We start from the raw sequence: 14,043 nt of genomic DNA on the forward strand, positions 1-14,043 counted from the left end.
AGGTCTCTATTGTGACTGTAAGAACATGCCTAATACTAGTTGCAGACACAATAAATAGACTGATTTATCAGTTTCACAATTTCCTAAGATCTAATTCCTATAGTAAATCTCTATCATTTAGAACAATTCTACTTTTCTTATCAAACTCTAATACAGAAACTGGGTAGCTGGAAGTAAGGAGCTGCCATAAAAACCTAAAACATGTGGCACTGGTTTGGGAAACAAGTGGCGGATGGATACCGGCAGGACCTTGAGGAGGTTTTCATGAAAACCTACAGGGCATGGATGAGGACGTTAACAGAAGCCTAGAGAGGAGGCTGAAAAGGAGGAATTATAGGGAATAAAGGAAAATGTTATTGGAAGCTGGAAGAGACCCTGTGTAGTGAAAGGCGCTCAGTCGTGTCCAACTCTTTGTGACCCCATGGACTATATATAGTCCATGGAATTCTCTAGGCCAGAATACTGGAGTGGGTAGCCCTTCCCTTCTCCAGGGGATCTTCCCAAACTGGGAAGGGATCAAACCCAGGCTCCTGCATTGCAGGCGGCTTCTTTACCGGCTGAGCCACAAAGGAAGATTGTGTAGTAGAGTTTAGCAAAACTGCTACCTGTGGTAAAATGGAAAATAAAAATATCTATACCTAATAAACTTGATCTTGTTATTTCAGGTCAGTGCTGAAGATGCCACCTGGATTTTTCTAGCTGTGTAAGTAAAATGAGAGAGAAACCTTACATGAAGAACAAATGTGATTTGGAGAAAACATAAAGGCTCAGAAGTCTTTTAAACCAGGAAAGGGTTCTCATATACAGAAATAGCTTCCAGGCAAAGGTCAAATTCAGAGAAGGGCAGTAAGATTTCATTTCAGATCTGAGAAAGAGGACAGTGCCTCAGAACATTTCAGACACAAATGGCCTTCTACAAGTCTTAAAGGGGTAATTTTGAAGACCCTGCTCAAGGCTTCCAAGAATTTCAGGGAGGTTGTTCATTAGCCTCACAGGGAGCCCAACACAGAAGAGACTATTTCTAATAGACTTACAGGGGCTTTTGTGTAATCGAGTGGACCTAAGAGCTCCACAAGTTTAAAAAATTCTGTCAGCTTGGATAGGTATAATATAAACAGAGAGACCTTGGAATCCCTAACTCCTATGGGAAAGAGGCAGGTTGAGAGCACTACTCCATGGCAATCAGGTGCTACCTCTGTGGGAAAGGATGACTCAGAGGGCAAGACCAAGAGCCCCAGGGGTTATGCCTAAATCCTAGTCAAAGCAACACAAGACTGGCTGGGTTTAAGTGCCAGTTAAGTGACTGCTGTATGCCTCTCATTCTCATTCCCCCTTTAAAAAGGCAAGTCTAAAGCAGCAAGAATTTGGGACAAACAGGGAAGATTACTTCTAAGTTCATAGGTATTCAGACTGAGGAATGATACTTAAGGACCTTTACCTCATCCACACCTGGACTTGATTAGACAATGAGCTTCTAGACCCTGAGCTGTCACAATGGAGTTCCGGAAGAAGTATTTTATTTTGCATGTGAGAATGGTGTGAATTACTGTGGTCAAATGAGGGGTTGAAGAGAGCTCAGCATCTTCCATCCCATGTCTCTTTTTTTAAAAAATGTGACTAGGTGTGGAGTTTATGCTCCTGCCTTGAGACAGGTTTACAAAAAATGCTTCATGACTTCTGAGGTAAGGTCAGAAAAAAAGGCAAGTTTCTGAAACGCTTGCTGCACTCACGCTAGAGCCCTAATGATCAGGTAAACAGTCTAACGGCCTTGAGCACAACATGCCGTGAGGAGCCCACCCTCACCCAAAGAGAGGCACAGCAAGGTCCTGAAGCTAAGAGAAGCCTGGCCAGGCCCCAGCCTAGCTGCCTGCTGTTTCCATTTCAGCCAGCACCTGACTGCAAACCTCAGAGACCCAGAGCCAATTACTCAGCTGAATCCTTCCTTAAATTCTGACACAGAAAAACTGAGACAATGAATTGTTGCTGTTTTGGGCCACAAAGTTTGGCAATGATTTGCAGCAGTAACTAACTGAAATACTGTTTCTGGTGGAAATGTAATACAATTAAATATAATTTAGAGGAGACCACAATTTCACTTTCCATTCACCTGAACCAGAAACAAATATTAGGTCAATAATGAATAAAATACAGTATACCAAATTTTTATTCCCCGGGAATTTGCAAATTTCTCAAACACTGCTTTTTTAGGTCATTAGGCTATTCACTGTATGTTGCTTTGAGTCACATTTTTTGTATCATAATTAAATATTCATATAGATGACTTTATTTCCTATCCCTACAAAACTCTTACTTATGACTGTACTTAAGAAGAGGGCAATCGACTCCAGTACTCTTGCCTGGAGAATCCCATGGACAGAGGAGCCTGGCAGGCTACAGTCTGTAGGATTGCAGAGTCGGACACGATTGAAGCAATTTAGCACACATGCAGACTAGAAACAATAAGACCATAAAATCAAAGATACATGTTCCTTTATATTTTATTTACCATAAACACTAAGAGAATACAGCAAACACTGGAGAAAGGAGTTTTAATAATTTTGATGTAAAGTTTTAACACTTAAAAATATGCTTGCTCCCCCCGCCCCCCCCAATTCAACATGCAGGTATCACTTATTTCCAGATGCAGTGATTGTAAAGCATTACATTCTCTTGAAAGTTTTGTAACAGGGTATCCTTGCCCTGTAACATAAAACAATTTCACAAACTATGTATAATCATGGTATAATACCATCATTCAGAGTTCCCCAAATGACTACGTTCACACAATATTAATATTAAAGTCTGAGTTTTTAAAACATCATCTTAATAAGCCAAACCACAAAAACCCAGGTTCTAGTTTTAAATGTGTTTATGAAGACTGCTGCTGAGCTCAAAGCATGCAGATGTTCATGACCACCTAGATGAAGCTGGATACTGAAACTCCTTCAGTAGGTCCAATGATGCAATTTTTCACTCATCCCAAGTATCTCCATATTTGTTTACTTTGACTAGGAAAAAAGCACAAATAATTGATGATTCCAAATAGTAATAAGTGAAAGGCACCATTTTATGTTTGCTATTAGTATGACTTAAATTATGTTTCTCATTTAAATAAATGCACATGAGAGTCAAATTATAAAAAGGGGCTGGCTAGACTTTTGTGAACTGGAAATTGGACATAAATATGGTATCAAGACCTTTACATAAGTATTTGATCTCTAAAACAACCTGATAAAGTAGATATAATCCCCATTCTAAGGAAAACAGATTAGTAACTTGCCCAAGGTACAAGCCTAATAAAATAGGCAGAACTGAAACATGAACACAGGTCTATTTAGGTCCAAAGCTGGGTACCTTTACAACTTTACCATCTAAACTAAGCATGGTATACATTACAGGATGTACAATATTTACCAGTAAATGAAAAATAAAACAATAACGAATATTTGAATGCTGTTTTTCACAGAAACCTCAGATTTGATTAATCTCTCTCAGGAGATTAATACTAGTACAAGGAGGAAATGCTTTCCAGTATTTTTGCATTTTATGTGAAATTATATTTTGAAACATGTTCTTCTATCTTCTCTACTCTTACTTTTTAGCCTCTCTTCTATACAGCCATCATCTGTGAATTATAACTCTTCAGAAGACCTAAGTATTCATAACAATGTAAAGAAGCAGTTATTAAAGTATAAGGGGATTCCCTTTCCCCAAGACTTTTTCAGTCAAGTCTTTAAAGTCAAAATTATTTCATTATTATACTAACACGCTATTTTGCTTTTCCCCTTGCTCTTCTTCCCTTATGTTAGAAGGCAGTTTTCACGGAGCTACATGATGTGTGGGGACATCACTGCTGATAGCTAACTGAAAATATGCTTAGATGTTTAAAATTTCTGCCATAATTTCTAACTAAAGTAATAATGAATATAATCTACATAAACAAAAGCTGAGAATTTTTAAATGACACTTCCTGACCTAGTGAATCTACATTGTACTGTTAAAATTCTGTCTAGGTTCTAGAATAGAAATCACAAACTGTTTCATAACTTTTTTCTTTAAATTATATAAAGCGCAGAAAAAAAAAAAGCTTTCTTTTTACAAAGAAAAACAGTTCACATCACCGTATCACAAAACAGAACTTCAAAACTGTTCACAGCCAAAAGCACAAATGTCCAAATCCAGCAAATATCACTCATCTACCATGTTATCTTTTCTTAGTTTTTAGTACTAGAAGGCCCAACCAAAACACATTTCTGACATATCAGATGATGGCACTATGCTATGCAGACATACAGTAGAGCAGATTACAAAAATGAGAAGAATACTACCGCCTGCCCTCATGGAGCTTACAGTCTAAATTCTCAAATTAATTAGCAGATCAGAGTACCAGTGAATCTTCACATATTACAGAGTAATAACTACTAAATATATAAGGCTTATGTTAAAATTTTTTATGACAAACATTAACAAGTATTGCTGATTACAAATCTATTTTAAAGCTGTAAAGAATATCAATAATATGACAGAGGTGGATCACTGTTATAAAATAGAATTCTAAATGAAACAATTACTACCAATTAGAAATAAAACTAGCTCTAAAGAAATGATCATAATAAAAAATACGAAGGATTATTTTATGTATTTTTGCATCTCTGTGGCATACTCTCAAGAAGGTACAAAGGATCTTTTTGTTCCTTCAATTTTTAAAGTAGTACATAGAAAACCTTGAAACACGAAACATCCTCTAATATTTCTCAAGAAAGATATTGCAAAATTTTATACTGAAACAGCTACAAAGCCCTATTCAAAATGTCCTCTTGTTACTGACAAATCTCTGGTGTCAGAAAATTTACTCCGGGTTATGTGCAGCTGCTCCAAAAAGGCTTAAATCATGATTTTAAAAATCTGTATGTAATAATTAATTATAGAGTGAAGTACCGTTAAGGCGCTTCCCTGGCAGCTCAGTGGTAAAGAATTCACCTGCTAATGTAAGAGATATGGGTTCAGTCCCTGGGTCAGGAAGATCCACTGGAGGAGGAAATGGCAACCCACTCCAGTATTCGTCCTGGGAGCCTGGTGAGCTACAGTACATGGAGTCACAAAGAGTCGGACACAACTGAGCAACTACGCACAAAGTACTGTTATAAGCCAAACTCCCTATTTGGAAATGCCCTAAAAGCTAGCTCGTAAGCATGTAACTTTCAATTTCATAGACATACAAGACCATCATTTTATTACTCAATCAGGATTCTGTGATTCTGCCAAAAGTGGCATTATCAATCTAATCTGGTTTTATGCAATAGATACATCATTTAAAAAAATGGTATCAATTCCCAAGGTGGCTTCTCATAAGGGAAAACAATCAAATGTTTGTATAATTTCTACATTAAAAATTTAGTCTTACTGTTTTAAGTTATACTATTTGGACTCCATTATTTTCTAACACAAAATGGCTTTTGGAACACTTTAAAAAAGGAAGAACTGATAACTATTAAGTAGTTACCATCTTAAAAAAATGTTATTTTGGTTAATTGCTTGAGGCATTAAATCACACGTTAGTTTAATTAAACTAGTGCTGCAGTTTCCAATCCTAAAGAGTAAAGTGATTCAGACTAGACTATCATACCTTCTTTTTTTGGCATTCTTTCCTGCATAGGCCTGACTGAGGGGTCAGTCTTATGTGTTAAAGTAACTTCATATGACTCTCTGTTCTTATTCCTTAATTCCTCATATGTAATATTTTTTCTTTTAGGACTTTCTTCAATGTTGGGATCAGGTCCTAAAACAACAAACAGTTAATAAATGGTGATAAAAGGATTTGAATAAATCCAAAGCAACTAAAGTTTACAAATGTTCCTTACCTACAAAAAAATTAAAGTGAAGGATCAAATTATTACCATCATTCCAAAGGTTCTATATTTTCCCCAAGGTAATTATAAAACCAAAATTTACTTCCTCTTACACTTTCAAGCTTTTATTTCTAAAGTTAAAAATACATTTTTTTGAACTACCCATGGCCAGAAGAATATGATATATATCAGCACAATTCACTCATTAAAATGCTAGTGTTGCTCTAAACTGGGAGGTTATTCATACAGTTTATATAATTAAAGAGAAATATATTCTACTAGCGACAATTGAACAAAACTAGACATGGTGTAGATTTAGTAAATATTTCCATAGTTAAATGTTACTGTATCCAGAGTCTATATATATACAAACAACTCCAGCAATTAAAAAAAAATTTATCTTTTCTTGTATTTCAATAATACTTGAAAATAGCTACTGAAAGGTATAAAACATAGTCTTTAACCACAGGAAGCATCATTTTGATTCAGGTCTAATGGATGCAATACTGAGGCAGAAAAAAGTATTAACTTTTACCTGGGGAACCAGCATTTATTCTCTCTCTCTCCCAAAGAAAGTCAAAGTATGAGAACATTTTATCAAAGAGTCAAATACTGATATAAAAATAAGGAAATGGTTAGGTGACAGGACTAAATATTCAATATAGTTTATAAAATATATAGTCAGAAAGCAAAGCCAGATAACATTTTTAAAAAATTAATGCTAACACAACATTCAGTGAACTATTTAACTTATAAAGTCTAACAAACCACTCGCAAAATAATATTTTTCAGAGGTTTTTAATGAGACATAGAAATTAGGTGTATCATTTTAATACTATAACCATATGAATTAAAATAATTGTTTTAAAAGTTTTTATAAATGGTACTATTTTGAAAGTCAATAGTAAGGCCCCAGCGAATACTCACATTTTTCAAAGCAACATAACTATTCATTGAATATATTCAACTACAATCTTTTACCATAAAGTATACTTGCACTGATACAAAGCAGAGGATTTAAATTTCTAATTAGTTCTAATATTATACACCATGGATAAAAACCAAATTTTTCTTGCTTAAAGAAAAATATTAAAACCATAGTACATTTAAAAGCACCTTGCATTTCATTTGTAGTAAGTTATTGAATTCATTTCCTTTCACCATAAATGATATTTTTTAAATTCTGAAGGAGACAGCTTATACTAGATGAGTAGTTAGGAACCTTAGGTTCTCATTCCCACTCTGACAACATTTAATTAATGTCCTTGGGCAAATTACTAAGCTTCTTTGAGTCTTGGTTTTCTCAACTGTGAAATATGGAAGTTTGAACTAAATGATGTTCACTAAAGTTCCTTCCAGGTCTAATACATTTTCTTATCAAAAAGAAAAACATTTCAATTGTTCTGAAATTCTGTGATGAATAATGAAAACATGAATCAGACATAAAATTAAGGATACTTTTTTTCACTTGTAAAAGCCAAATGAAAATATCTTGTATTGTGTAGGGAGCAAGACTTACAGTGAAGAGCTGGAAGGAACAGGAAAATGTAAAAAAGCACTGATTTAAATCCAACTGTAATAAACTACAATAAGTCTCATAACAGCTATCAAAGAATGCTTTCTACTCTGAGAGATTAATAACTTTCAATTTCTGGTAAGAGAAAGCAGAGGACAAATAGGACTTAAACAAAAGGGGAGGATGCCCTGGTAAGGGAAGACTGCAGGAAAGCAAAGGAGGCCACTGTGGGCTCACGTGGGGAACTAAAGTGGCAATCTTGACTTAGGGGCAGAGGGTAAGACAGCAGAGCATGGATGGATGGATGGCTACAGTGGAGGACTTAAAATACATGAAAGTTTGGTCCTTGCTGTAGTCTGTAGGCAGATACCAAAGGGCGTTTTGTCTGTTTTTACTGGCAAAGAAATTATGTAACATGGAATGAAATTTTCTAATGCAAATGCAAGGAAGGATGCAAGACATAGCAAGGGAAGACTTGGTGCATGGCTAGAACAGAAGTAGAATAGATTTGAATTTGGGAGACTGCAGAAATGGGAGATACTGTGAGACAGCTGACTTTGGAGGTAAAATAATGACTTTAACCATTCTCTCCTATGCTGTTGACCTCTTTTCCTTTCTCACTAATCAGGTGTCCCATGTCCAACCACTAAGGGGGAGGGGGTGAGAATTACAAGACTTTAAAACTTTCCTGATGGTCCAGTACAGCACATGGGTTTGATCCCTGGTCAGGGAACTAAAATTCCACATGTTGTACACTGCAGTAAAAAAATAAGACTTAAGAATCTCTTCAGTTATCTTAACTCTTTAACTTCCCTTTCTCCTGTCTCTTTTGCAAAGTTAATACTCACCCCCACCCCTCTGCCACTGGCTCTTGCTCTAAGACAGCACTGTCCAATACAATTTTCTATAATGCTGAGAATGTTCTCTACACAGTCCAACACAGTAGCCAGTAGCACATGTGGCTACTGAGCAACTGAAATGCTACCAAAGCAACTGAGGACTGAATTTTCAATCTGCCTTAATTTTAATGAATTTAACAGCCACATATAGCAAATGGCTATTTTATATCCTGACCAACCTAGAACCCTTTCTGCACCATCTGGAATCTTACTTGATCTATAATTAAACACCTCTCTTTCCATTCTATACCTTCCCTCCTTTTAACCTATTCATACATAGAGAATAAAATCTCTTCTGTCTGAAAAGAAACGAAGGCCTGAATGTCCCTTTAACTTTGTTTGCTCCCCATAGGTACTGGCTTATTATATTTATTTCAAAGCACGTGTTTTCAAGTACTCTATGAGGTCCACAATCCCTTCTCCAAACCCTTGGGAGTCAGAAATGCTTCAAAATTCAGAGTTTTAGATTTTAGAAAAAACATTACCGTATATATCCCTTATTACTTAATGTCCATTGAAGTAGTGATGAATAAGCAAACACAACATTCCTAAAACAAAATCTAGAAAAAATATTAAGATAAATAAAGATTATTAATATAGTTCTATCCAGCTGAAATCAGTTTGAGTTCAGGTCACATTTTTATCACTAATTATTTAAAAATCTGTTTAAAAAGTTTTGGATTTTAGGTAAGGAATTATAAATTTACACTTTGTTTCCAATTCATTTTTCATGGCAAATTAGACTGAAGAAAGCAAGGAAGGAAGCAAGCTAGCTAACATTTGTTGACAGTCTATTATTAATACTTTTCAATCATTACCTCTCATTAGTTCATTTCATTCCCAAAGTTCTTTAAGAGAGGTATTATCATCTCAATTCAAGAGATCAAGAAACTGAATGCACCACAAATTACTTATCTAAAGACACATAGCTAGCAAATGTCAATCACGACTCATATGCAGGCCTTAATCCAAAGCTGATGTTGTTTCGCTCACATCACGTCATCTTCAAAGCTAATATTCACACAAACTTCACAAAGCACTTTCACAAGGATTTTCTCACTTGACAACAGTTTTGTAAAGCAGGTAATTTTTCTCACATTACAAAGAAGCTAAGAGAGCCTTTAAGACCACAGTAATAAATGAAACCTTTTAAAGACTCTTTCAAGCACAATTTATCATTTCGTCTTTGCTATTTCATTAAACATTGTTAGTATTTTCAATTAATGGAGCATATTAATAATTTATTCTTATTTTTCTATATCTTCCAGCAGACTGAGAGAATTTCTCAGGGCAAACAGCCAGCTCTTATTCATCTTTACTTCCATACCTAGCAGAGTACCTGATACCTACTGGACCTTAAAAAATGTTGAATGAATGAAGAATGAATTCAAATGAACAGATGAGCAAACAAATGTGCTGAGTTTAGGCTTATGGTAGAACACAGAGGTGATATCCAGCAGAAAAGGTCATCAAATAAAGTTTATACATACGTTGGACCATGAAAGCTGAAATTCATTTCAAGAGAAGTTTCTACCTTGGGCAATATGATCAGAAATACCAGTTGGAGCAGATTCATTCAAAGAAGCACTGAATGGAATTGGCTCATAATGAGGAAGCATCTCTTTTTCTAAGTTGTCTGCTGCTGGGGATGTTGCAAAAGATGAATGACCACTCACATTTGAGTCATATTTTGACCTCTGAGAATAGTGCCTATAAAATAAAATCATATTGTATAAAGAAACACAGGTTACTGTCTATGCCTTATTTAAAGAAGTGTGTTAAGACACAAAAACTTAAGTCATTTTCTAAAGGAATCATATAATTTTAGTATAGTTATTTAAAACAGTAAAATAAAGTCTGTTTCTGCCACAAAAACATGTTCTGATCCACTTATACAACTAAAAAATTGTCAATCTTAATACAGAGAAGAGAAAATACATATCCAATTTTCTATTGTTGCTTCAGAGATCCTTTTAATGTGTTTAAAGTTCTTAAAGAAAAAGTACCTCAGATCAGAAAATACGTCCATTTCTCACATTAACTGGGAAGTTACTTTCACAGGGAGTAGACCATATAAACACCATTTTGCTGAAGCAAATATAAATAACAGTAGTTCTCATGGGGTTTCTGTTGCTTGCCATTTGTGACAGGACAATTTATCTACTGAATCTACTTAATTACCTTATTATTTATCTACCTCTCAAGACAGACAGATTCACTTATCTATACTTACACAATTTTCCTACAATTTTAAACAACAGAAAGATGAAAAAGTTGAAATCTGTCAAGAGATGAGACTGATAATATTTGGCAATTAAAAAAATAAGAGTATAGTAACCAAACGAGTTTGCCAAAAGTTTCCAGTGGTCCTTCAGTGAGGCAATGTTTCATGCACTCAACTACATCAGTATCTAGTTATAGGTTTTTTTTTTTAGCTAAATGAAAGTCTTTATAAAGATCTGAATGGCCTACCCAGTTGGTGAAGATCGTCGTGCCTGTCCTGATCGTAAAGCTTCTCCAAGAGGGGAATTCTCAAGATTCTTGAACTTCTCCTGGCAAGTTTTCACATAAGAAAGCTTTCCAGCAAAGTATCCCATAATGCAAGCAACTATTTGTAAAAATAAACAAGAAGTGTAACTCAATGTGCCTCTTTATAGACAAAAATCTTTTCTAAAAGAACACTTCAAAAAAATGTAGTTCTACATATGTCTCTGGTGTGGAAAAACTGAGATTTCCTGAAATACTGGTAAAAGTACGACACTGAGTTGCATTCAGAGTTCACAGAAAGATTCGGTGGATATAATTCAATTTCACAAACTCAAGTAAGTTAAAAATTATGTGAAACAAATCCCTTAAAATAATAAATTATGAAGTACTACCTAAGCATGGCTACTGTTGTGTCTTTCCAATACAGAAGACAGAATACCCTGGAAAGATTCATAAAAAAGCTTCAGACACTCTCTTTCAGGGCAATTTACTATTTTTTTTATTAACCATATCATAAAATGTAAAGAAGCTATACTTATAAATGCTGTTATGTTTATTTACCAATTGTAAATTAGGGTTTTTAAAAAAATTACACTTAATTTTCAAATACTCTTTGATTAATCAGAATAGCTGAACTTTCTTTCCTCATAGACCAAGATAACTTATTTTCAAATATTATATCTTTACAAAATAATTTAAAACTAATGGTTTTAGACATTATAAAAACAGCAAAAAATACCTCTTTCAACTAACTCATGGTGGTTTTTAATGCTAACAATAAAATGCCCAAGCAGTTCATTTAAAACTTAAACACAATGATTTATCAAAACAAATAACCAAATAACTGTTATTAGTAAGATAAAACATTTGTAAAAGCTATTTATTTTACTTAGGCAAAAAAGCTGCGAGAATTAGTATTGTTCATACTTACATATAAGTTTAGGAATGGAACCATATTTGGGATGACTTGAAAGGATTCCTAAAGATAAAACAGTAAATATTTCTGAGCAACACTGTTACATTTACATAATTAAGATGTTTTTTATTTTTTATTGAGAGGAAAGAAGTTTATGCTAAGAGTATAAGAATGGTACAGAAATTATGGTCAAAAATACAAAGAAAATTCTGCGAGTCATATACTTCTGCTGGTCTTTTATAATGTGAGATAAAAGTAGTTGTAAGTTTAGCAGTGCAGTATAAAGCAAGATACATCTATTTCTTAGTGGCTCTGAGCAACATAAGGAAAAATTAGTACAGACTACCTTTATATACTACCTGACAGCATTAGTTCTTTCCAGAATACCAAAGTAGCCTGAAGCTATTCAAAAGAGAATTCAACATTAAGAGAAATATGAAGAAATCAAAAGATTCTAATCTATTAGAATGGATGAATTCAGCAAGATCACTTGATACAAGGTCAATATACAAAAATACACAAAAAATACATATCTCTATGTATCAGGAACAAACAAACAAAAAAACCCAATAATTTAAAAAGAATACTACTACAGCACCAAAAACCATCAAAGACCCAAAAACAAATCTAATAAAAAACAAGAAAGATTCTGAAAACTACAAAATTTACTGAGGGAAATGAAAGCTAAGTAAATGGAGAAACACACCATGTTCATGAATTCAAAGATTAAATATTGCGAAGATGGTAATTCCTCATAAACATCTATAAATTCAATGCAATCCCAATTAAAAGCAAAGAAAGTTTTTTCCCCAAACTGAAAAGCTTATTCTAATATTCATGTGGGAACACAAAGGGTCAAGAAAAACCAAGGCAATATTGAAGAACACCACCATGGAGAACTAGCTATCACCAGATATCAAGATCTATGATGAAGCCATACTAATTAAGATAATGTTTTACAAGTACAAGAACACATAAACTGATCAAATACAGAAAAATCCAGAAACAGACCCACACATATAGTCACTTGATTTATAACAGAGGCAACAACACTGCATTGTAGTGAACAAAGACTAGTCTCCAAAATATAGTGCTGGGCCAACCACGAATCCGTACAGGGGAAACAGGTACCTTGATCCTACTGCATATAATGTTCAAAAGTAATTTGAGATGACTTGAAAATAAAAGTATGAAAGACAAAACAGGGAATTCCCTAGCATCCCAGTGGTTAAGACTCTGGGCTTTCACTGCCAAGGGCCTGAGTTCAATCCCTGGTCAGTGAACTAAGAAGTGTGGCAAGATAAATAAATACAACAAAGCTTACAGAATAAGCACAAGAGATTATTCATGTCCTTATAACAGATAAATATCCTGAAGAGACCACAGAAAGCCGTTCTTATAAGAAGAGATCTGATAAACACACACGAGATCAACTTCATTAATCATGAGGAACATGCAAATTAAAACTACAACGCAATCACTATCATGTTCACTGACAACGGCTAAAATTCAAAAGATACAAAAGTAGCATGTGTTGGTGATAATGACACAAACAAATTAACAAACTGGTAGTAGGCGTGTAAATTGGTCTAAACAGCTTGGAAAGTTTAGAAAGTATCTACTAAAACTGTACCTGGACATAATCTATGACCAAGCAAAACGTCTACCAAGAGACGTGGAGTTCATGGCAGAACCATTTGTAATGTCAAAACTGGAAACTACACAATCATCAATGTACAAAAGGATGGACAGACTGCTGATATATTCACACAGCAAAAAACTACATGCAATGAGAATATATAACTTACAACTACGTGCAACAACGTGAATGAATCCAATGACATGCTGGTAAACAAGCTCTCCAAATAAAAGGCTCTGATTTGTAATGTTAGTTGATTTCTGTGGTGTAAATACTTGCCCTATGACCAATTTCAAGCTACCAATGCTTTAAAAACTGGTTTGCCAAGTTCCTAAAATTTTTAACAATTAGCCCTCTGGAGCTCATACAAGCCAGTTTTGGCATTATATTGGATGAATCACAATGTTGAAAGAAGGTACACAAAAGATTGTATCATGTGTATGTAATTTTGCCATTTAATTTTATATAAAATGAACTGAGATGATGAGAAAAGGGAGGACTCGAACAATATCTCAGAGAAGGCAATGGCAACCCACTCCAGTACTCTTGCCTGGAAAATCCCATGGATGGAGGAGCCTGGTAGGCTGCAGTCCATTGGGTCGCGAAGAGTCAGACATGACTGAGCGACTTCCCTTTCACTTTTCACTTTCATGCATTGGAGAAGAAAATGGCAACCCACTCCAGTGTTCTTGCCTGGAGAATCCCAGGGATGGCAGAGCCTGGTGGGCTGCCATCTA

At 34.8% G+C, this 14,043-nt stretch overlaps 1 protein-coding gene across 12 annotated transcripts in view; it reads right to left on the reverse strand.

Annotated features, from left to right (window-relative positions):
- Positions 1 to 2,480: 2,480 nt before the first annotated feature.
- OCIAD1 (OCIA domain containing 1) overlaps positions 2,481 to 14,043 on the reverse strand; it is a 51,885-nt gene continuing 40,322 nt past the window's right edge. For 5 of the 12 annotated variants that reach the window (XM_081590479.1, XM_081590481.1, XM_081590476.1 and 2 more), the window contains 5 exons: positions 11,683 to 11,730; positions 10,737 to 10,872; positions 9,799 to 9,974; positions 5,627 to 5,779; positions 2,481 to 3,008 (listed from right to left, as the gene is read on the reverse strand). In XM_081590479.1, coding sequence (XP_081446605.1) covers positions 2,971 to 3,008; positions 5,627 to 5,779; positions 9,799 to 9,974; positions 10,737 to 10,872; positions 11,683 to 11,730 — 551 coding nt within the window. In that variant the 3' untranslated portion in view covers positions 2,481 to 2,970. Of the gene's footprint in view, positions 3,009 to 5,626; positions 5,780 to 6,384; positions 9,975 to 10,736; positions 10,873 to 11,682; positions 11,731 to 14,043 lie in introns of those variants that run through there. The other 7 variants (XM_081590492.1, XM_081590484.1, XM_081590488.1 and 4 more) reach the window with 3 other exon arrangements.

This window comes from Giraffa tippelskirchi, chromosome 1, assembly GCF_054371585.1.
Source record: "Giraffa tippelskirchi isolate mGirTip1 chromosome 1, T2T-mGirTip1v1.2.pri, whole genome shotgun sequence".
Classification (NCBI taxonomy): Eukaryota; Metazoa; Chordata; class Mammalia; order Artiodactyla; family Giraffidae; genus Giraffa; species Giraffa tippelskirchi.